Raw genomic sequence first — 24,153 nt, 5'->3', positions numbered from 1 at the left:
AAGGGTTCCAGCTCATCTCTAAAGTGTGTCCCAAGCTTTTTTTTTTTTTTTTTTTGCTTCCACTGTAAAGTTCCCTCTGCACTGTTTTATATGCATAAATCATCTCTAGGTTTGGTAACTACAGCCCTTCTCCTTTTCCCCATAAAAGCTACCATCTCTTTCCTTCACACTAATTCTTTTTTTTAGGGCCGCACCTGCAGCATATGGAGGTTCCCAGGCTAGGGGTCGAATTGAAGCTGCAGCTGCAGGCCTACAACACAGCTCACAGCAATGCTGGATCCTTAAGCCACTGAGCAAGGCCAGGGATAGAACCCACATCCTCTCAGAGACTAGGTCGGGTTCTTAACGTGCTGAGCCACGACGGGAACTCCCACACTAAATCTTAAAGGAGGATGGTGACATATTCGCTCAGCACCTGAATTTAGGTATCTAAATGCCCTTTGCTTACCCCTCTTCTCTCCTCACTCCCCTGAGGGCATCTGTTGCCCTCCCAACTGGCTCCTTCTCTGGCTCTGGGCCTGGGCTCTAAGGCTCCCCTGGCGCCTGTCTCTGTGCCTTTAGATGCCTTATCTGCTTAATGCAGGTGCTTCCTGAAAATCCGCTCTCCCGACCCCACTCAGTTGACACCCCTTCCTTCCTACTCCATCCAGTCTTACGATTTCAGCTATTGCGTTTGGGTGTTTGACCTCTCTATGGTGGTCTAGCCTGAACCCGCTTCAGAGACCAGCTGCCAGGTGGGTGTCCTGCTTTGGGTCCGATGCCCCTCTGGGCACACAGACCCCACTCCACCACTTACCTGTGCTTCATGCATTGTCTTTCAGCAGCTCAGGCTCCACATTCCAGGATCCAGTTCAGCTCCTCTCAAGCATTTATAAACAATTTAAATTCGGGAGTTCCCATCATGGCGCAGCGGAAACAAATCCGACTAGGAACCATGAGGTTGCAGGTTTGATCCCTAGCCTCGCTCAGTGGGTTAAGGATCCAGTGTTGCCATGAGCTGTTTTGTAGGTCGCAGATGTGGCTCCAAACTGGCGTTGGTGTGGCTGTGGTGTAGGCCAGCAGCTACAGCTCCGATTAGATCCCTAGCCCGGGAATCTCCATATGCCGCGAGTGTGGCCCTAAAAAGTCCCCCACCCCCAAAAAATTAAATTCTATTTCTGGAACTTCATGAGCCCTGTAACTCTCTTTCCACTGTCCTAATTGAGGCATTCAATATATTCTCTCTCAACTATGCAATAGTTTCTTAACAGATCTCTCTGAATTCTGCCTTTGCTAACAGTGAATCTGCTAAAGTACATATCAGATGATGTTGCCTCAAAACTTTCTGGGACACTTGTTGCAAATTAAATAAAATTCTAGCTCTGTCACCTGTGGTGGTATATCCTCTCAAATGGGCCCAGGATCCATCTCTGCCACCACTGGCTAGAGCCCCTACCCCCACCACCATCCAAAAGGAGGTTGCAGCCCCCTGGCTGGCCAGTTCTGCAGCATTGTTCCTCTTTCTAGTTATTATTCCCAGACACCTCGCTAAAGGCAGCCTTTCCAACTGTTTTATGATTAGATACATCTTTCCATGCTGAGATAGCTGATTGTTTGCTTCCCTGACAGAACCATGACTGATGTAAGGGTTCATGAGCAGTTTGGGGTGAGCTTGTGCTGAAGGAAGAAATACCTTTTATGACAAGTCAGATGAAAATGGTTCAGAGGCATCAACATTTCAAGTTGCTCAGAATCCATCTGAATTGCAGAAGGAAGAGTAGAAATAATAGGACCAACTCTGCCAAACCAAGTGTGAATGTCATGGGGTCACAGACTTCCTCGTTTGTACTAAGATGTACAGACATAATGTGGCTTCAATATTTTTCTGCAAAGGGTCTGTGCTTCCCCCTGAGCCTCATGTCACAGGGACTGGGGGAGGGATGGTGAGGAGAGGCAAGGAACTCAACCTGCCTGTTTGTGGAATTTCAGCCTAGAGAACACAGTTTCACTCTGGTAGCAGCCCTGTCTTTCTGATTCCTGCCCTTTCTCCAGAATATCTGGGTGTGCAGGGCTGTGTGGACCAACCATCTCCTCCCCCATCCCACCCCCTCCCCTGTCTCTGGCTGGTTCCCTGTGTGAAGCAGCTGGTCTGGCCTAGTCCTTGACCTGGGAATTGCTAAGGTCGTGGTTCCCGTCTTGGGCTGAGACCCCATGCTGTCACCGACTGATCAAGCCTGTGCCTCTGGTCCTTGCCTCTAGCTGCAAACCCCCTCACCAACCTGCCTTGTTCTTCCTTGAGCTTCTGCTGCTTCTCCGGTCTTAGGACACTCACAGCCCTGCTACGGGGTGTGTGGGCTTCCTGATCCCTGGCCCCAGAAGCTTCAGTGTAGACCTGGAGGCCTCACCTTCCAGATGGAGCCCGAGGCAAACCCCCTGCTCCCAGCTTTCCTCTGAACACGTCTGACCTGCATCCATGCTCCCGCTCCAAGCTGGCGAGGGAGGCGGGACACAGTACCTGTTCTCTTGGTCCTCCGTCTCCAGGGCTGGCAGGGGTGAGGTTTTCACTTCTTCCTCTTCTCAATTAGGGAACTCCTCTCCCTGCCAAATGTTCCAACAGTACTTCGCACAAGTGGGCAGGACTTCGCGGAAGAAGGTGTAATAAGAGAAGAGGAGACCCTTAGTGGGTGTTAAGGTGGGTGAGTCGTAAAGGGAAAGCTGGAGCTGGGGATGCCTGGAGGGAGGGGAGGGCAGGAGGGGGATTCAGTTATCCACCCTGGCCGGGAGGGGCAAGCAGCCCAGCCCAGCCCAGCCCAGCCCAGTACTCGGAGCCTGCGCCTGGAACCTGCCCACCTGCGAGCTTTGTGACCTTGAGTGAGTCACGTAGCTTCTCTAGGGCTGGTTTTCTCACTGGTGTAGTGGGGATCATAATGGGCCTTACCTCAGTGGTTTGTTGTGTGATAGAAATGATGCCTGTGAGTGCCTGAAAGGCACTGGGCACAGGGCAGCCCCCACAACCCCAGCTACCATGAGATTCCCAAGCCATACACTTACGAGGCCAGAGAGGGAAAGCCAGCTGTAAGCACGGCCAAGGGCAAGTGGCTCCCATTTGATGTTAGCTGTGAAAAGGTTGAAGGGTTCAGCTCCGCCTGCACCATGAGGCACCTGTGAAGCAGGAGTGGATACAGACAACCAGAAATGGAAAGTGATGACGCTGGAGCCCTGGAAGAACCGGAAATGAGGCCAGACAAACTCGCAGAAACGAATGAAGGTGAGGCTGAAGTGGAGCGGGGAGTGGGGGGGGGTCACCTTGGGGACCTGTGTGCTTAGGGAAGGGTCACTATGTCCATCTAAGCAGAGAAAGTTGTAGTTAAACAAAAAACCAATGTAATGATTAATGTAATCTGCCACTTGGCCTTCTGTTGACTGCAATTAGTTCAATGGACACATCATGGTTATAAGGCTACATGGATGAGCTCTAAGCATGACGTAAGTCTTCCTTGGCATATGTGGTCAGAATTCTTTTGTTTTTTCTTTGGCATTTTTAATTTTTGTTACCTTTTTCTCCAGAAAGTCCATTATTACAGGTTCTGTCCAGCCATGTGACTTTCCTGGTCCCAGCACACAGCCCGGAGGCCTTTGTCCATGCCGTCAGCAGCATTCAACACGTACCTGCGGAGGGATCTCAAGTTCCAAGGGCCATGGACACACTCACGTCTGAGCAGGGCAGTGACACCCTCAGTTCCCCAGCCCAAACCATCCTGCCCAAGCCTGGGGACTTTCTCAATTCCTCAGCAAAAACCACACCATCGGAGCAGGCTAATACCCCTGATTCCCCAGAAAAAAACATCCTGCCCAAAGAGGGTGACATTTTCAATTCCTCACCCCAAACCGTCTTGCCCAAGCAGACTGACACCCCTGATTCCTCAACCCAAACCATTTTACCAAAGCAAGGTGACACCCCCAATTCCCCTGAAAAAAACATCCTGCCAAAAGAGGGTGATAATCTCAATTCCTTACCCAAAACCATCCCACCCAAACAAGGTGACACTACCAATTCCCCTGAAAAAATCATCTCATCCAAGCAGGGTAATACCCACAAGCTCTCAGCCAAAACCATTCTGCCCAAACAGGACGAAACCCCAAAGTTCTCAACCAAAACCGTACAGCCCACGGAGGCTGACATCCTCAAGTCCGCAGAGGAAACCATGCAGCCCACAGAGGCTGACACCCTCAAGTCCCCAACTCAGTCCATACCATCCAAGCAGGGTGACACCCCAGAGTCCTCGGCCAAAACCATGCAGCCCACAGAGACTGACACCCCCAAGTCCCCAACTCAAACCATCCCATCTAAGCAGGGTGACACCCCACAGTTCTCAGCCAAAACCACACAGCCCATGGAGACTGACACCCCCAAGTTCCCAACCCAAACCATGCCATCCAAGCAGGGTGACACCCCAGAGTTCTCGGCCAAAACCACGCAGCCCACAGAGACTGACACCCCCAAGTCCCCAACTCAAACCATCCCATCTAAGCAGGGTGACACCCCACAGTTCTCGGCCAAAACCATGCAGCCCACGGAGACTGACACCCCCAAATTCCCAACCCAAACCATGCCATCCAAGCAGGACGACACCCCAAAGTTCTCAGCCAAAACCATGCAGCCCACGGAGACTGACACCCCCAAGTTCCCAACCCAAACCATGCCATCCAAGCAGGACGACACCCCAAAATTCTCAGCCAAAACCGTGCAGCCCATGGAGACTGACACCTCCAAGTCCCCAACCCAAACCATCCCATCTAAGCAGGACAACACCCCAAAGTTCTCAGCCAAAACCATGCAGTCCACGGAGGCCAGCACCCCCAAGTTCCCAACCCAAACCATTCCACCTAATGAGGCAGATGCCCCCAATTCCCCAGAAAAAACTACCCTCCCAAAAGAGGGTGACATTCTCAATTCCCCCACTAAAATCATCCCACCCAAGCAGACTGACACCCCCAATTTCTCAGCGAAAATCATTTCACCCAAACAGGCTGGCACCCCCCGTTCCCTGGAAAAAACCGTCTCACCCAAGCAGGGCAATACCCCCAGTTTTCCATCAAAACTCATTTTGCACAAACAGGGTAATACCCGCAAGCTCTCAGCCAAAACGATTCTGCCCAAGCAGGATGCCACCCCAAAGTTCTCAGCCAAAACCATTCTGCACAAGGAAGCTGACACCCCCAAGTCCGCAGAGGAAATCGTCCAGCCCAAGGAGGCCGACACCCCCAAGTCCGCAGAGGAAATCGTCCAACCCAAGGAGGCCGACACCCCCAAGTCTGCAGAGGAAACCGTGCAGCCCAAGGAGGCTGAGACCCCCAAGTCTGAAGAGGAAACTGTGCAGCCAATAGAAGGCGACATCCTGAAGCCGACAGAAGACATGGAGCTCCTGGAGGTGGACCTGGTGAAGGTGATCCTGACCAAGGAAGACTTCGACGTGGCGCTGAAGGAAGCCGGCGAGAGGCTGGTGGCCGTGGACTTCTCAACCACATGGTGCAGGCCCTGCAGGGCCATGAAGCCCATTTTCCGATCCCTGTCTGTGAAGCACCAGGACGTATTGTTCCTGGAAGTGGACGCCGATGAGTGTGAAGAGCTGGTGAAAGACCTCAAGATCGTTTGCATCCCAACTTTTCACTTTTATAAAAAAGAGGAAAAGGTGGGCGAATTTTCTGGCGCCCTTAAGGAAAAGCTGGAAGCGACCATCACCGAATTAAAGTGATGGTGTGTTCCAAAAGCACTGGGCCCAGTGAGCTGCTCATAGCTTGTGACTTTTTGTTTACAAAAGAAGATGAGGTGTCACAAATGTCCGTCTGAGTGGCGTTTGCTTGTAAATTATAAGCCTTAGCTCTACCCTTTCCAAAATATAGTCGGAACGCCAACTCCCACTGTGACTATGTTTTTATTGATGGGACAGTGTGATGTTTGAATTTTCTTTGGTGGAGATTGGAGGTCAAATTGTCCCCTATTTTTTTTTTTTTGAGCAGATATATTTTATTTTATTTTATTTTACTTTTTTAAATTATTTATTATTATTTTTTTCCCACTGTATAGCAAGGGGGCCAGGTTATCCTTACATGGATACATTACAATTACATTTTTCCCCCACATGTCCCCTATTTTTTAACCTTGATTTTTTTCACTCTTTTTCCTTCCTTCCTTCCTTCCTTCCTTCCTTTCTTTCTTTCTTTCTTCCATTTTTTTTTTTTTGTCTTTTTAAGACTGCACATGCAATGCCAGATCCTTAACCTACTGAGCAAGGCCAGGGATCGAACCTGTGTCCTCATGGATTCTAGTCAGATTCATTTCTGCTAAGCCACAATGGGAATTCTGATTTTTTTTTTTTTTTCACTCTTGAAAATTCGGCTCACAGAGTCTTAGTGGCAGCCCTGGAAATTTAGACAATTCTTCTGTCAAAGGACATGATTTAATGATGAGTAGAAATTTCTTTTCTGTGATGCTCACATATCTTTGGGATTTCTGATAAGACACTTTTTTTTCTTTTGTCTTTTCTAGGGCCGTACCCGCTGCATGTGGAGGTTCCCAGGATAGGGGTCTAATTGAAGGTGTAGCTGCTGGCCTATGCCACGGCCACAGCAACACCAGATCTGAGCTGAATCTGCAACCTACACCACAGCTCATGGCAACGCCAGGTCCTTAACCCACTGAGCGAGGCCAGGGATCGAACCTGCAACCTCAAGGTTCCTTGTCAGATTTGTTAACCACTGAGCCACAATGGGAACTCCTGATAAGACACTGTTTTAAATTTTTTTTATTATTCAGTGAATGTTGTTATATTCATAGTTGTACAACCATCATCACAAACTAATTTTAGAACATTTTCATCCCCAACTCCCAGTCCCCCCCATAAGTTTTGTAAAGTCTGTGTCTGTTTCCCTTCTGCAAATAAGTTGATAAGACACTTTTGCAAGTAAAGAACTGGAAAGCTTCACATGTATCTAACCTCCCTCATGTGCGGGACGTGCTATGGAGGCTGCGGGAAATTCCGAGGGCTCTGCACACCTCTGTGGGATTTGTTGGTGTCGTAGCTGTTTCCAGATTTCAAGTCCAGGTCTCTTTCTTCTGATCCATGCTCACAACATCTGAGATAGCTCGAAACTTCTGGTTCTCTCAGACCAAGTGCTTTGCTTTTCAAGCTTAAGTTAGTGTGATCTTTGGTGCCGTTATGACATCAGCACCCTAGTGTCAAGTTCTCCCTTTGTCCTCCTGGTGACCAGGTTTCTGATATCTGCTCTCAGGTGTCTCAAGAGTGTGTATATATGTGTGTGTGTGTGTGTGTGTGTGTATACACATATACACCTGCATATATACATATATGTAGCTGCATATATTGAATATATAGAATTTGATTAAGTGCATACACCGGGACACCGTCACTGCAAACAAGGTAATAAACATAGTCATCACCTTTTTCCAGAAGTTTCCCTGTGTGTCCCTTTCCTTTGTGTGTGTGTTAAGAACACTTAGCATGAGATCTACCCTCTCAACACATTTTAAAAGTGTGTAATAGCATATTAACTACAGGCTCTATCCTGTCCAGCAAGTCTCTGGAACTTATTGATCTTGTGTAACTATAATATTATACCCCTTGAATCCTGGCTCCCCATTTCCCCCATTCCCTGCCAGCCACCATCTCTTCTGCCAGTGGAGTTAGGACGTGACGTCATGATGTGGAACATCTGTACTTCATCCTCGAACTCTCCAATTGTCCCTGAAGGCCTACCTGGAATAAGAAAATGGGTTCATTGGTGAATCATATTTACAGGCTGTTAAAGATAAACTGAGGCATATTATAATTTTTTAACAGTTTATTTGAGGTGTTCCTGTCGTGGCTCAGCGGAAATAAATCTGACTAGTACCCGTGAGGACTCAGGTTCGATCCCTGGCCTCGCTCAGTGGGTTAAGGATCCGGCGTTGCCATGAGCTGTGGTGTAGACTGCAGATGTGGCTCGGATCTGGCATTGCTGTGGCTACAGCTCTGACTTGACCCCTAGCCTGGAAACCTCCATGGTGCCACAGGTACGGCCCTAAAAAGACAACAGAAAAAAAGGGTTTGTTTGAGTAACCAACAAAGACCCACTGAATAGCATGGAACCACACACAGTATCTTATGATAATCTGTGAGGGGAAAGAATCTGAAAAAGAATATACACACACACACACACACACACACACACACACACATATGTATATGATAAGAGCCTGTGCACTTACCCAGTTCCTTTCAAACACTTCTCATTGCATGTTCATCCAGTCTGATTTTCTTAAGTCTAACTGTAGGCCTTAGAAATAAATACACTCTGTGCTTTATTCACGTGATAAATTATCTTATGATAACGTAAGAGTTTCACAAAAGATGGCATGTGGAATATGAATCCAAAAAGAATATGAAACACTTATGAACTAGATGCTCAGAAAGATGCAAAGGATATAAACAGGGTAAGATATAAACAGGGTAAGATAGTTTTGGGATCTGATCTTCTAAGTGATATTTTAGAAATTTCTGGAGTTCCCGTTGTGGCGCAGTGGTTAACGAATCCGACTAGGAACCATGAGGTTGCGGGTTCGATCCCTGCCCTTGCTCAGTGGGTTGAGCATCCGGCGTTGCCGTGAGCTGTGGTATAGGTCGCAGACGCGGCTCAGATCCCGAGTTGCTGTGACTCTAGTGTAGGCCGGTGGCTGCAGCTCCGATTAGACCCCTAACATGGGAACCTCCATAGGCCATGGGAACAGCCCTAGAAAAGGCAAAAAGACAAAAAAAAAGAAAAGAAAAGAAATTTCTTTTTCTCTAAGTGAAAGATTTAATAGGAGTTCCCGTCGTGGCGCAGTGGTTAACGAATCCGACTAGGAACTATGAGGTTGCAGGTTCGATCCCTGCCCTTGCTCAGTGGGTTAACGATCTGGCGTTGCCTTGAGCTGTGGTGTAGGTTGCAGACGCGGCTCAGATCCCACTTTGCTGTGGCTCTGGCGTAGGCCGGCAGCTACAGCTCTGATTAGACCCCTAGCCTGGGAACCTCCATATGCCGCAGGAGCGGCCCAAGAAATAGCAAAAAAAAGACAAAAAAAAAAGATTTAATAGATGGGGATCTACACAGACTGTTCCTTGGGTGTTCAATACAGTTGTCTTTTTGAGGCTGAAATGTTCATTTCAAATAAATTATACTCAGCAGATATTTAAAAGATGTGGTATTTTGTCACTTAGAGAATTTCACTGAGGTTTGGGCAGATTTTTAAGATCTGGCAAGGGAATTGTGAAATGGTACATTCTATGGAGATAAAAGTTAACTAAAAAACAAAGTAACCAAGAAGATAGGCTGCAACTTCTGAAATCATGATGGCACGTTAATTAGGAGATCGTTTAACAGCCACAGTGAAAATGGTTAGTGACAGTGACAAATGTTGAGATCAGCCTAGCATGGAGCCAGGTAAAGCTTTGAGATTTGAGAACATCAGGATTTTCAAATTCCAGAATGGAAACAAAAGATTGATTTGAATTAGAAAAAGTCAAAAATGATAAACATGGAGTTGAGGTTGGTGAAGAGAGTCAGGGATTGAAGTGAAGGAAAGTGAGTGAAAATGGAAAGAAAATGTGATCGTTGCGCTGCATGTTGATGGGGAGTGTAGAGCTCTTATGCTCACATGTTGAGTCGTCATCTTTTAGGTTAAAATAGTGATTTCAAGCAAGAGTGAGACCTGGTGTGGGAAGATGGGAGAGGAGCAGGGTCACTCCAGTGTCCCAGGCGTCTGCAGACCCTACTGCAGTTTCCACGAAACATCCCAGAGGTCTCTGGGGACCACTGCTGGCGGGGCTCCAGGATGGTGGACTGAAGGCTACTTCTCTCTCCCATGTGCCTTGGTGTTTGAAAGGCGAAGCTAAATGCAGGTCTGATGACTCATGGATCAATATCTTTCACGGACATTAGGACGACTCGGGGGAACTCACCCGTCCGCTAATGATTCTTGGTTTAGGAATGGCAGATGAGGCCAGCTGCCTCCCAGACAAGGCTTTAAAGAAGATTTCCTTTAAATCAGGCCAGTTAACAATTCTAGGCTAGAATGCGTTGTCATTGCGAAGACGATCTGCCAAAGAACTGGAATGGGAGCAGCATCTTGGTGAGACAATTTGACATTAATGAATTTCGATGATCTCCTTTCGATGCTCACCTCCTTAAATAATTTCCTCTCTCTCCATGAGCTCAAAATTACTCATACGATAAATATAATTACTTTCAAATAATCTCTGTTTTGGCATCCGAGGTTTTCGAAACAGCATTTATAAACCCAAATTATAATCCTACTTTATTTTGGATTGCTGCTTTCATATAAGTATGTAGATGTAAAAATGCTAAAATAGAATCGGCAGTTGTATGTGGTGGACACCAGCTGCCATTGTTCCTACTGCTCAGGCCCAATCAATGGTACTGATTCTTTCCTTATGTGCTTTTAGAAAAAAAAAGTCCAAGTTTTATTATGTGTGGTTCAGATACTACACATGTTTTTGTTGATATTCAGATTAAAGGCAAAAAGACAGATGTGTACGTGAGAAATGAACTCTGTTTAGAGCCGAGAAACCGTTTTGAATGCAGTGAATATTCAGAGACCATAGGCTGTCCTCTGGGAAAACTGCTTAGAGGTATATAGGAAACTGAAAACTCCTCTGTTTTTAATTAAAACTGATAAATTGATTTCTAAATCTTAGGATTCTTCTATACTTCACTGACTTGCTTAAATGTGAGATCTTGATAATCCTTGTTTATCCTCCTGGATGAAGATTTGATGCCCTTTCAACAATTCAAGTGAAACACAGCCAAATGTCCTGTCTCCAGAGGGGTCAAGCTGAGCTGACCAGCAGGGATGGGGATTTCCTGAAGGTCAAGGGCGAATAGAGCGCTCTCTCCTCTTGGCATCGAAGGATGCCAACAAGCAGAAAACCAAGCAGTGAGGATGAGACCCAAGAAACTAAGAGGAGACTGCAGAAGTTGCCAAAACCATAGGGGTGACCTGTGGGTATAAAAGTCAGAGAGTGGTTACTGTGTGTGGAGACAGGATGGGCTCAGGGGAGGTGACACAGAAGGTCTGGAAGCAGAGGAGGTTGTCACCCGGGACAACCAGTGATGAGGGGGGCAGAAGTCTGGTGCAGAGCTGGGTCACCTTGACCTCAAGGGCTGAAGTCAGGTGGACAAGATCCTGGCATTTGAGTGCCCCCCTGGCAGTACGCTCACTATTTCTCTTCTAAGTCAATCATCGGGCTACTCCAGAAATCTAAAATTGTATTGCTTATGGAAATCTTAGAAACTGGGTGGATGTAACTAGATGATGCTTATCAATCTCAGTGAAAATTAGGTAATAGGAAGGTGGCCAAAAAGTCCATATGAAACATAGGATTTTTTTTTTTTTTGGTAAATTCCCTCTTGATTTTTTTTTCTTTTTAAAAAATTTTTAGGGGAGCTCCTGTCGTGGCGCAGTGGTTAACGAATCCAACTAGGAACCATGAGGTTGCGGGTTCGATCCCTGGCTTCACTCAGTGGGTTAAAGGATCCGGTGTTGCCTGTGAGCTGTGGTGTAGGTCACATATGTGGCTCACATCTGGTGTTGCTGAGGCTGTGGCATGGGCTGGCAGTTCTGCCCCTGATTCAACCCTTAGCCCGGGAACTTCCATATGTCGCAGGTGCAGCCCTTAAAAAAAAAATTCATATTGGAATATAGTTGACACACAAAGTTATGTTAATTCCAGACATACAGCAAAGTAAATCAGTCATACCTATACATATATCCATTCTTTTCAGATTCTTTTCCCGTATAGGTTGTTAACACAGTATTGAATAAATTTCCCTGTGCTATACAGTAGATCCTTGTTACCTATTTTATATATAGTAATGTGTATATATCAACCCCAACACCCTAATTTATCCCCTCCCCACGTTTCTCCTTTGGTAACCGTAAGTTTGGTTTAAGAATCTTTGAGTCTGTTTCTGCTTTGTAAGTTGTATTGTATAATTTCCGTTAGATTTAACATGTTAGTGATCTCATGTGATATTTGTCTTTGTCTGATTTACTTCACTTAGTATGATAATTTCTAGGTCCATCGTATTGCTTCAAATGACATTATTTATTTACCAAAAGTATGAGTAAATTTGCCTGTGATTACTATACAAATCTAGGTATCTTTCCCTTGAAAAATAATAATGGAGTGAAAATTATCAAAAATTGAAAAACGTAGGATACCAAAGGCAGACTCAGACCCCAAAACTCATTCTTTTCCATCACACACTAGCAAACTTTGTTTTGTCTTTTATCAAGGGATAGCAAATGCCATTACCTGATTAAACACTCTGTATTTCATGAAAATGGGCCCGAGTCTGCCTTTGCCATCCTATTATTTCAACTTTTTATAATTTTCACCCCTATTATTATTTTTTTAAAAGAGAGATACCTAGATTTGTATAGTAACCACTGGCAAATTTACACATAATTTTGGTTAACAATGCTTCAGTTATTTTTAGAAGAGAATTAGAAAAAAGGAAATAATTTTCACATCATATAAAATAATCTATTGAATTGAATTCTTTTTATATTTTCAAGTGTTAAGTTTATTGACACTTCATGTTATTACATTTCTCTATGTTGGGTTATTTGTCAGAGATGATTTTTAAAAAATTCTTAAGTTAATGTGAAGTTTATTAGTACCAGCTTTAGTGGATTGAATGGTGGCTCCAAAGATATTTGGTCCTAACCCCAGGAACTTGTGTGTTACCTTATTTGGAAAAAGAGTCTTTGTAGATGTGATTATGTTAAGTGTTTTGCAATGAGATTACCCTGGATTATCTGGGTGAATCCTAAAGCCTTTCATAGTGTCTTTATCCAGGAGAGGCACGAGAATCCTCATGCATGTGTGCGCAAACACACATGTGCACACATACGCGTGCACACACACATGTGCACACACATGCACAGGAGAAGGCCATGTGAAGATGGAGGCAGGGGTTGGAGTGGTGGGGCCACAGGCAAGGCTGGCCAGCAGCCACCAAAAGTTGAAACAATGAAGGAACAGATTCTCCTTCAGAGCCTCCAGCGGGTATGCAGCCTTGGCCATAACTTGACTTTGGACGCTGGCCTCCAGAACTGGGAACATAAGTATCTGTTGCTTTAAACAACACCCAAGCATAATTTGTTACCACAGCCACAGGAAACGAATATGCAAATGAATAAAATATTTTTGTGAAAAATGCCTAAACATAGAACAGCAATGAGAGGTTGGTGTTAGGATACACTTAAGGGCGAGATGTTCCTACATAGGAAATATGCATTTCTAGTATGTTTTCTTTAATGGCCTAAGAAGTTTGTATGCTGTCCAATTATGAGAATATGGTTCACACACATATTTTTAAAAAAATTGTTTATTGAAGTAGTGTTGATTTATAATGTGTTAATTTCTGCTGTACAGCAAAGTGATTCAGTTATACACACACACGTATGTATATTTATCTATATTCTTTCTCACATGCTTTTCCATCATGGTTTATCACAGGAAATTGAGTAGAGCTCCCTGTGCTATATGGCAAGACCTTGTTGTTTATCCATCCTATATGTAATAGTGTGCATCTACTAATCCCAAACTCCCAGTCCTTCCCTCCCCCACCCCTTCTTCCCCTCGCCAACCACAAGTCTGTTCTCTGTATCTGTGATTCTGTCTCTGTTTTTTGTAGATAGGTTCATTTGTTCCCACATATATTTTAATTATTCTCATTCATCATAGGATCAGCTAGCATGGGCATTTGGGCTATTCTTTTCATAATCTATAAACCATTGCATGAAAGAGACAACTGTGTACCTTAGCTGTATTTCTATCTTCCCCTCCTACACCCGTGTTCTCAGGCAAGAGATGACCTGTCACTATGGATGAACAAATTCACTAGAAGGAAGACAAAGCCATAGAAAAACAGGAGGGGTTGGCCAGGTGGTGTTTGAGCAGTGGGCATTTCTGGGGTTCACCCTGGCTGTATGAAAGGGTCCTCACAGGAGCAGGGCAGGAGTTAGCCAAGGGGAGCTGCCTCAGTGAAAAGCCGTGTTTCTTTCCTAGGGATAATTTTGTTTCCATTCTTTAGCTTTACAATTCTTCAAAATTCATGATCCTATTGATCTTCAGCCAGATTAAAAATAGGAATAATTATATCCTGGTTGCCCTGTGCCTGGTTTATTTGTCTGAGCTGAGTCGAATCACCCTCCCCAGCCGAGGACAGAGGGCGAGAAGCCGCCTGGCGGGCCAGCCTGCATGATGACGCTGGTCCCTGGCCATCGGGTACAGTGTGAGTGTCCTGAAGCAACCCTGGAAGGTGACACCGGCCGAGGAGGGAATCGATGCGGCAGTTCTGGATGTTGTGTCACTCCTCCTTGCCAGCAGCCTCCAGCACTGGGGGTCAGACACTTAAAGGGCGCTGGGAGGAGAGAAATGCCACGTGAAAAAGATGGGCTGTGTGTGTGTTCTCAAGCTTTTGGTATTTTTAAAATCACATCTCTAAGGAAGTAAAATCTTGTGGATCACTGAGGCTAGGATAAGTTAAATTTCTCAGAGCCTTTTAATTTCCAAAGAAAGCCCTCATCCTGAGGAAGCAGCTCACTGAGTTTCCATAATATGGCCGAGGAATTGCCCTGAAATAAAATTACATGTACATACTTGGCTTCAACTGCTGTTAAACACACAAGTAGACAACGGCTAAAGCCATCGTATAAGTCAAGTGCTAAGGACATTTACAACGTTGCTTGCTTCCTGCATGACATTGTGCTATCAACTTGATGTCCATGTTTCATGGTATAAATTCTGCAGGGGTCAGTGGTCCAGCCACACCTCCAGACTGACCCCATGGTTCCCACTCACCTCACAGGTGCTCTGGTGAATGAATGCACCACATCCACAGCAACTGCTTAGGCCCCACAAGACTGGGTTTGTCCTGGATCCTGGGGTCACCCAGCCTTCATTCAGGCCACAGGCTTTAACCACTCTCTGAGGACTCTAGGTACTCATCGATGCAGTAGAAAGTGATCCCCAAGGCATTCATATTCCTAATTTTCTTTTTTTGGCTGCACCCATGGCATGTGGAAGTTCCCAGGCCAGGGATTAAACCTGAGCCGCAGCAGTGAAAAGGCCGGATTCTTAACCACTAGGCCACCAGGGAACTCCATATATTCATATTTTTAATGTAGTGACTAGGGACTTAATATGCTGATGAGCTATATTCCAGACTTAAACTACAGCCCGTGTTCAACAGGAGAACTAGAAATAATTCCTTTGAAGTAACTGTTTGTCAGACAGTGCTATGGTGTCTCCAGGGCTGACAATGCAATTTTTTGGATTTATTCTTTTATTTTCTCCAAATAAATGTATGGTCCTCATTATCCCTCCCGAGGTATATAGCCTAAAACGGGAGCCCCAGATGGACATTCGTGCCTGCCTAAGGAGAGAATCGTGACGTAAATCACAGCAACGGTGATGTTTACAGAGTACTCATATGTACCAGGTATTGTGCTCACACACTCACAAGTGTCACCTAATTTCCAATAGCCGTCTTGGAAGGTAGATAGTTATACTATCTCTATAGACGGGAAAGCCCAGAGATTGAACCCAGATTGGAGCAAGCCCAAAATTGCTTCAAATGGCCAGAATAAGTGAGGTAAAAAGAGACAGTGAGACAGAAAGAGACAGCCAGGGCACTGCTATAGAATGAAATGATTCATTATTTCTGCTCAACAAAACAAATGCTTTTATTCTCTTGTCTTCTTGTGGTAATTTACCATCTTAACCATTTTTTTGTGTGTGTGGGTGTCTTTGTAGGGCTGGACCCGTGGCACATGGAGGTTCCCAGGCTAGGGGTCAAACTGGAGCTACAGACGCTGGCCTACACCACAGCCACAGCAACACGGGATCTGAGCCGCATCTGCGACCTATACCACAGCTCATGGCAACGCTGTATGCTTAACCCATTGAGAAAGGCCAGGGATCGAACCTGCGTCCTCATGGATGCTAGTCAGATTCATTTCCACTGAGCCACGGGAACGCCATCTTAAACTTTTTTTTTTTTTGTCTTTTGTTGTTGTTGTTATTGTTGTTGTTGTTGCTATGTCCTGGGCCGCTCCCGCGGCATATGGAGGTTCCCAGGCTAGGGGTTGAATCGGAGCTGTAGCCACCGGCCTACACCAGAGCCACAGCAACGCGGGATCCGAGCCGCGTCTGCAACCTACACCACAGCTCACGGCAACGCCGGATCGTTAACCCACTGAGCAAGGGCAGGGATTGAACCCGCAACCTCATGGTTCCTAGTCAGATTCGTCAACCACTGCGCCACAACGGGAACTCCATCTTAAACATTTTTAAGCGACCAGTTCAGCAGCATTAAGTACAGTCATATTCTTGTGTAAACATCACCATCATCCACCTACAGAACTTTTACACCTTCTTGTCAAACTGTAACTGTCGCTGTAGGATGCTCCTTCCCCATTCCCCCTCCCTCGGCCCCTGGCACCTACCATTTTACTTTCTACCTCTATGAATTTGACTACTTGAGGTCCCTCAAATAAATGGAATCATACAGTATTTGTCCTTTTGTGTCTGGCCTCTTTCATTTAGAATCTTCTTCAAGATTCATTTGTATTGCAGCATGTGTTAGAAGTTCCCTTTTAAGGCTGAATAATATTCTATTGTTTGTATATACCATACTGTGCTTATCCATGTTTCCAACTTTTTTGTTCTTAATAAAAAACAATCCCCCCAAACCCTCTAGGAAAATAAATTTAACATTCTAGTAAAAAAAAATCTTGGAGAGGGGTGTGTGTGTGTGTGTGTGTGTGTGTGTGTGTGTGTGTGTGTTTACCTGGCCGTAAAAAAATGTCATGGTCTTGAAATGGTCAGATATCTTTGGAGTACTTGCTAACTCTCCCAGAGTTAATCTTTTTCAGTTCCTTCTCTTAATACTCATCACACATGGGATTATAGTTGCTTATGTCCATTTAGACCATCAACTTCTCCCGTCCTCACATTAGATATTGGTTTTCTTTGCGCCTGCCTTAGCCTGTGCCATAGAGCACTTACTCCAAAACAAGCCATCAACCAAACCACCGGAATAAATGAATACCAAAAAACTCAACACTCATTATTTTCAGAAAACCCTAGACCATATAGTAATCATTTATTGAAAGCTTTGCTGAGCACCACACTAAGCACTTTGTACTCATAAGCAGTATTACACCCAAGTTGGGTTGTTGCCATTTTAAGATAAGGTCACAAAGGTTAATCGCACAAGAGGGCAAGAATTGGTGGGGCCTGGATCCCAGTCTGCTTATGTCCCAATCTGTGCTCTCCACCCCGCAGATATGCTGGTTTTTGTTAGGTTATGCATAGAAGCCTGTGGGTTCAGAGAGGATGAGGAGTCAGATAAGGCCAAATGTGGATTTATCATTCACAAGCATCTTTCAGTTTCTTCTTGCTTGGTTTCCTTCAAGAATAACTGTATTTGTAGGAGAAAAAGCAATGTTAACTGCAGAGGGTCTCGTGCTTACCGGTGCTCTAATCTTTGTAATCTAGAGAAAGAAAAGGGAATGAGCAAGAGAAGATGGACTCAATGAATAACGATGGATTCAAGGAAAGTATCCAATTTGCAGGCCAAAACTATTGACCCAAACAATCCAAGGATATTTATTTATTTATTTAGTCTTTTGTCTTTTTAGGGTTGCACCCGTGGTAGATGGAGGTTCCCAGACTAGGGGTCTAATCAGAGCTGTAGCTACCAGCCTGCTCCACAGCCACAGCAATGCAGAATCCAAGCTGTGTCTTCGACCTACACCACAGCTCACGGCAACGCTGGATCCTTAACCCACTGAGAAAGGCCAAGGATCCAACCCTCGACCTCATGGTTCCTAGTGCGATTTGTTTCCGCTGCGCCACAACGGGACCTCCCCCAAGGATACTTATATATGCCCCCTCTTCAGTGGCTGGTTTGGAGAGCACATGGTGAGGCTGGGGGAGACCGACAGTCTCATAAGTTCCTGATGGAAGTGTGAGCTGCTACAACTCTTTGGATAAAATGTGTGCAAAAATATTGAAATAGCAAATATCCTTGACACAGTGGTTCCACCACTGGGAACCTCCGTGTGGAAATAAAAGCATCCTGTGGTAAGGATATGTGTATAAGGTTGTTTATTGCAGTGCTATTTGTTGTGATAAAAGCTTAGATCAATTAACATGTTCATCGATAAGGGAACAAATGGTACCATTGTAGAGTAATCTATTCTATGGATTCAGCTATTAAAAGACTGAGTTAGGAGTTCCCGTTGTGGCGCAGTGGTTAACGAGTCCGACTAGGAACCATGAGGTTGCGGGTTCAATCCCTGCCCTTGCTCAGTGGGTTAACGATCCGGCGTTGCCGTGAGCTGTGGTGTAGGTTGCAGACGCGGCTCGGATCCCGCGTTGCTGTGGCTCTGGCGTAGGCTGGTGGCTACAGCTCCAATTCAACCCCTATCCTGGGAACCTCCATATGCCACGGGAGTGGCCCAAGAAATAGCAACAACAACAACAACAACAACAACAACAAAAAGACAAAAAAAAAAAAAGACTGAGTTAGATCTTTGCCAATATCTGATATGGATCAGATATCCACAATATACTGTCAGGTGAATAAAGCAATTGCATGTATTTTTACTTATTTTACAAGAATTCTTATTTTTTTCAAAAAAGCCCCCAAACTAGCTATGTTTTTGTAAGTATGGATAAGGTTGGGGAGTGATATACAACTCAGGCAGTTAGCACTAGTTCCCCTCAGCAGAGGGAAATTGAGCCACAGCAGTGAGAAGCCAGATCCTTACCACCAGGGAACTCCAAAAACAAGGATCATTAATTTTAGAGTTTTAACTGCTTTAAATAGTCATACAAAGAAAAATGCCAGTATAAGTCTTTTTTCTAAGGCTTCTTCCAGCCTGGGTTTTATCTGGTGAAGCATCCAGCTGTCATCTCTTGGAGCTTCTATTTCTTGCAGAAGTCTGACAAATATGCTTTAAGGAGCACTCCTAACATACCCAACCTCACATAAGCATCAAGTCTCTGTGATGCTCTCGACCTCTTGTGTGTTTTGGTTGGTCATCACTCTCTACCAGCTCCATCTGCTTTGGAAAGAGCCCTCTGTGTGCAGTGACTGTGTTTCCTTTTTGCTTCACCCCATTACTCAGGTGAACCGTTTCTACTCTTCACCTTATAGCACAGCTCAGCAGATTTCTACACCACTGAGCTCCTTCTCAGTCCACTCCTGGCTTCCCCCGCCTCCCTGCAGCTTAAATGTAAGCCTACAAGGGCAGAGGCCACGGTATCACCTACCACATGCCAGGCAGAGCAATAATTTAACACTGATAAGGTCATAGGGCTGGAACCAGGCACTATTCTAAGTATGTCCTGTGTAGAAGTCATTTAATTCTCATGTCAAACCTTGGACACAGGTTTTCTTATTCTCCCCAATTTATAAATGCAGAACAGGCACAGAGCGGTGAAGGAAGCTACTATGACCACACAGCAGAAAATGGTGCTTGAATAGAGCAGTTCAGATCCAAAGGCTGTACCCTATACAATTTACCTCCTCAATATTTGTTGAAAGCATGCTCATTTAAATGTTTACTGAGTTGAATGATGCAGAGAGTTGAGTGTAAACAAATTTGTAATTATAGAGTACCTCTAGAGTAAAGATGAACACATTTAGCTATGGAGAAGAAGTTGGTTATAGTTTGTTACCTCTTGTACTGGAAATTAGCGGTTTTTTGAAAAAAATTCATTGTTCTTGGCAAATCCATAAGAGATAATCTGTGCAAAGGGGAACATTATTAATGATTCGAGCAGGTTGAAGTAATATTCAAGGACTTTGTAACTCTTATGAAAACGTGGGAGTTAGAGAAATATACTTGTGTATATTTTTTGCTGATACCTTAAGGGATATTTATGTAGCTGCATTAATCGATGTAAAAAGAGCAGTGAACATCAGGCCTTGTTTCTCTGTTCCAAAAACAGATGTCAGTTACATTAAAAACTGCTGTCTTAATCACTTTCAGGCATCATTTTATTGGGGCTGGGGGACAGCAAAAATGTACAGAAAATTGGCAGCTCCTCCTGCCCACCAGTTTAACTCTGTTAACTGACATGGGATGCTTTCGCCTTTGTTTTCATTTCCATATTTAACAACAAAAGTAACACTTGATGTTATAAGGTCGTTCTGAGTAACTTGTGGATGTTTGTTATGTTCTTTGAACTGTTAGAAGAAAGGTATTAATAAACACTAAAGCAAAAATCACTTACATAGGTCACAATTTGGGAATTCCCTTTGTGGCTCAGTGGTAATGAACCTGACTATTGCTCATGAGGACACAGGTTCAATCCCTGGCTCTGTTAACAGGTTAAGGATCTGACATTGCCATGAGCTATGGTGTAGTTCAAAGATGTAGCTCAGATCTGGTGTTGCCATGGCTGTGATATAGACCCATAGCTGCAGTTCCAATTTGACCCCTCGCCTGGGAACTTCCATAGGCCGAGGGTGTTGCCTTAAAAAAAAAAAAAGAAAAAAAAAGGGGGGGGGGGAGTTCCCATCGTGGTGCAGTGGTTAACGAGCCCGACTAGGAACCATGAGGTTGCGGGTTCAGTCCCTGCCCTTGCTCAGTGGGTTAACGATCCGGCGTTGCCGTGAGCTGTGGTGTAGGTTGCAGATGCGGCTCGGATCCTGCGTTGTTGTGGCTCTGGTGTAGGCCGGTGGCTACAGCTCCGATTCAACCCCTATCCTGGGAACCTCCATATGCCGCGGGAGCGGCCCAAGAAATAGCAAAAAGACAAAAAAAAAATAGGGCACTATTTAAGGATGGGTAGGAGGTTCTGGAGGACTCTGAGTCATTATTAATGCTGTGCTCTAAAACAGTAATGGAATTATTCCAAAGTAGTTTTGTATATTCTTAGACTACCCTATATGTAGATTCCTTAGTCTTTAGACTCTACGTAGACGACTTTTGAAGCCATACAGCAAAAAGAAAAGTTCACTCCAAAGGTGATTACTGCAGGTTTCTTAATGACATAGATGTACAAACTGGAATACACCCAATTTAGGTTTCGTCCTGAATTGATCATGATCACAGCCGTTGTCCCACAGGGAGAGTTTGGTCAAACCTGCAGCATGCTGGGCCTGCTAACTGGGCTTCCCAAATGCTTGCTGGGAAGAGAAGTGTCCATCTGGCTGTAGAGGAGCCAGTCCAGCCAGGCTAACTTTCCCACAGATAAGAGTTCTTAGGCAAGAAAAAAAACAATCTGGATACACCTCGAAACTAAACATATGAGGGACAATATCTTGTGGAGCTACTGTCAATTTCAATGTCTCTTTTTGTTGTTTGTTTTTTTAACTTTAAGCCCTCCTTTGATAAACGGGTAATTTTTGTACTCTTTATGATAATTGAAATTTCAAAATAACTTTGTGGATAAAAGGTAACCGAAGGAGATGTAAATTTACACATGATTTTTGAATATTTCAGTGCTTCTATCCTCCAAAGTTTCGGAGATGCGTAACAGAGGCTAGTGTGATGCTAGGTTAGCTGTTCTGCAAAGCTCTTCCTAGAGGGGCGCTGATACCTGGACCGCAGTGAAAACATTGACACTGTGCCTAGCCTAGGCCATCGTCCCATTTGTCTCATTTGCTTTCTAGACAGACCGGGCTGCTCCTTCATGGCAGCATCAATTTGTCCTTTGTTCTGTGGTGCTTCCTAGGGATTTAAATTCGCGGTAGCATAACGATTTACTACTTATGGCACATTTCATGTTCCTGCCCATGATTACGCTGGCAATCGGTTAAAGATGGGTCAGCAACTTGGCTGTGGGTTTTTCCCCCTTTGGTTCAGTTTACCGGTCTTCCGTAATGATGCAGACAGAATTCGTTTCCAACCTGTGAACGTGACCACTGTTTTGGTTTGGGCTTATCATTACCAGTCAAAACTGAAGAACAGAACTACAGCAACGAACGCTGCAGATTTTGACTTTTATTTCCAGTTTGATACGTGTGCCTCGTCAGATCCACAACGACGCGTCTGCTTTTTAAAGGAGGTGTGTTTCTTCCTCGGCTTTCGCATCACTGGAGAGAATTGAGGAGGCAGGAGAGTTCGGACTGGAAAACGATTGGGAATTCTGGCTACCGAGGAAGGGATGAAGAGAATTAGCAAACTGACAGATCCCCACATGTTTTTCATAAGGCATAGTTTATATTTCTAACCAGGTGAACCTTGAGTCGAGCTCCAAAAGTTCTTACTTCTCTTTTTTCAGCGGAGATGGAGACGCTCTCTGAGAACCAAAATGAGTCTTAGCGCACCCCATCCCCTTTGCCTTTAAAGGACCCCTCTCCTTCCCGCCACCCACAGCAGCTACTACAACTCCCGGCAAGCACTGTACAGCGCCGCAGGGGGACCAGGCCGCGCGGAGACTTGCCCCGCGCGGAGCGTGCTGGGAGTTGTAGTCAACGAGCCTTGCTGCGCCTTCTGCTGTTAGGCATTCCAACTTGGTAGGTAGTGATGCACTGCAGTAGCAGGTTCTCCGCGTCGTAATCGCAGTTAAACGTGACCGAGGATTGCGCTCTGCTGCCTTGCGGTGCGCGCCGCGTCGGTGCCCTGGAGCCGAGCTCCGCCCAGGTCCACACCCGTTCCTTTGACAGCCGGGCCGGGCGTCCAGCTCGGCCCGGCCAGCGGCGCGCAAGCGCAGCAGTCCGCGGCGCGCCAAGCCGGCGTGGAGGGCAGGCCCTGCGCGAGACGTTCCCGGCCGCAGGGGCGCGCACGTAGGCACGCAGGAGCGTCACGTGGGGCGCCGAGGATCGCAGTGCGCGCGGCCGCGGCGGCTGGTGTGGGGTTGAGTCAGTTGTGAGACCCGGAGCTGCGGACCGGCGGGCGGCCCTCCGAGCCGGCGACACAGCTGTGGGCGTCGGGTTCGGGAGCCGAGCGCTGGCCCCGCGTCGACCCGGGCCGAGCCGCGCCGCCGCCCCCCGCCCGCAGCCACCGACCGGCCGCCGCGGGCGCGCCCCCGCTCTCCGCTGTCTCTCCGATGGCGTCCGCCTCCGGGGCCATGGCGAAGCACGAGCAGATCCTGGTCCTCGACCCGCCCACAGACCTCAAATTCAAAGGTGGGCAAGCGGGCAGGCGGGCAGGGTGGCGGCCGCGCCCGGGGCCCCTTCCCCCTCCCCCGCCGCCACGGCCCCTCCCGCGCGGGTGCGCGCGCCCCCGCCCCCCGCCCGGCGAGGCCGCCGCCATCTTGAGGCCCGCGGGCGCCTCGGTGCGGCGGTGGCGCTGGGCCCGGCCGAGCTGGGTCGGGCGGGGCGGGGCGGGGCGGGGCGCGGGCGGGCTGGAGGGGGCGGCTCTGAGCGGTTCCCCCGGGAAGCGAACCCCGCCTGCGGGACAGTTTATCTGGGAATTGGGTTCCCGCACCGAGGACCAGCGCAGGGATCATGCAGGTGTGGCCGTTCCAGGGTTTGAAACAGCAGCCTTACTGCCCTGCAGGGTTGCGTCCTAGAGAACAGCCATTAGGTGGTTTTCCTTGGGAGACGTTTGGGGTAGTCAGGAATTCTAAAGTGTTGCGTTCTGGGGTTTTGACAGCCGTGTTGTGTAACTGCCTTATTTTGCAAGCTCTTCAGTGTCTTCAAATTTCTTTGAATGGAAATGTCAGGGAGCTGCTTGTTAGGTGAGGAATTGATCTTAAGACAACCCCACGAAGTATTTTGAGAGGAATAAAGTACATTTTATTGTGGCAAGTTTGTGTGTGCAGCCTGATTTTACATGGTTTTCGATGATAAAGAAAACACACCTTTGGGGAATCATGAAATGACCCAACTCAAATAACTGTTAACTTAGGATGGAGGAGTTTAGTGTGTGGTATGTGTTCTTTCGAGAATTTAAGTATTTTGCTTTGATTTTTTGGCAGGCGGAGTTTACAGAGGAAGTTTCCTCTCCTGGATAACCTGTGTGTATTGCCGCTAGGAGCTTAGACGCCTTTAACATGAGTTTTAGTTCAGGAAATATTCCTAGAGTTTGACACTTTCACAGTTGTAATGTTTTCATAGTAAGAGACTATTAGTAACAGA

General features: G+C 46.2%; 2 protein-coding genes across 3 annotated transcripts in view; both read left to right on the top strand.

The window, feature by feature from the left end:
• Nucleotides 1–2,842: 2,842 nt before the first annotated feature.
• On the top strand, nt 2,843–5,735 carry TXNDC2 (thioredoxin domain containing 2). The gene is made up of 2 exons (XM_047791779.1): nt 2,843–3,247; nt 3,547–5,735. Exons 1-2 carry the CDS (start codon nt 3,175–3,177, stop codon nt 5,733–5,735), a joined length of 2,262 nt encoding a protein of 753 aa, XP_047647735.1. The 5' UTR covers nt 2,843–3,174.
• Nucleotides 5,736–22,888: 17,153 nt separating this feature from the next.
• The window catches only part of VAPA (VAMP associated protein A), a 41,159-nt gene continuing 39,894 nt past the window's right edge, over nt 22,889–24,153 (top strand). The window contains exon 1 of one of the 2 annotated variants that reach the window (XM_047793696.1): nt 22,889–23,199. In XM_047793696.1, the coding sequence (XP_047649652.1) occupies nt 23,121–23,199 (79 nt within the window). In that variant the 5' untranslated portion in view covers nt 22,889–23,120. The remainder of the gene's footprint in view (nt 23,200–24,153) is intronic. The other variant, XM_047793697.1, reaches the window with a different exon arrangement.

This window comes from Phacochoerus africanus, chromosome 8 (assembly GCF_016906955.1).
Source record: "Phacochoerus africanus isolate WHEZ1 chromosome 8, ROS_Pafr_v1, whole genome shotgun sequence".
Lineage (NCBI taxonomy): Eukaryota > Metazoa > Chordata > Mammalia > Artiodactyla > Suidae > Phacochoerus > Phacochoerus africanus.
This window is presented reverse-complemented; position numbering and strand designations above follow the sequence as displayed.

Bases quoted from the DNA above. Each gene is read 5' to 3' on its own strand.
- TXNDC2 (XM_047791779.1), top strand. From the start codon at position 3,175: ATGGAAAGTGATGACGCTGGAGCCCTGGAAGAACCGGAAATGAGGCCA. The intron at 3,248-3,546 runs GTGAGGCTGAAG...CTTTTTCTCCAG, and splicing joins ACTCGCAGAAACGAATGAAG to AAAGTCCATTATTACAGGTT.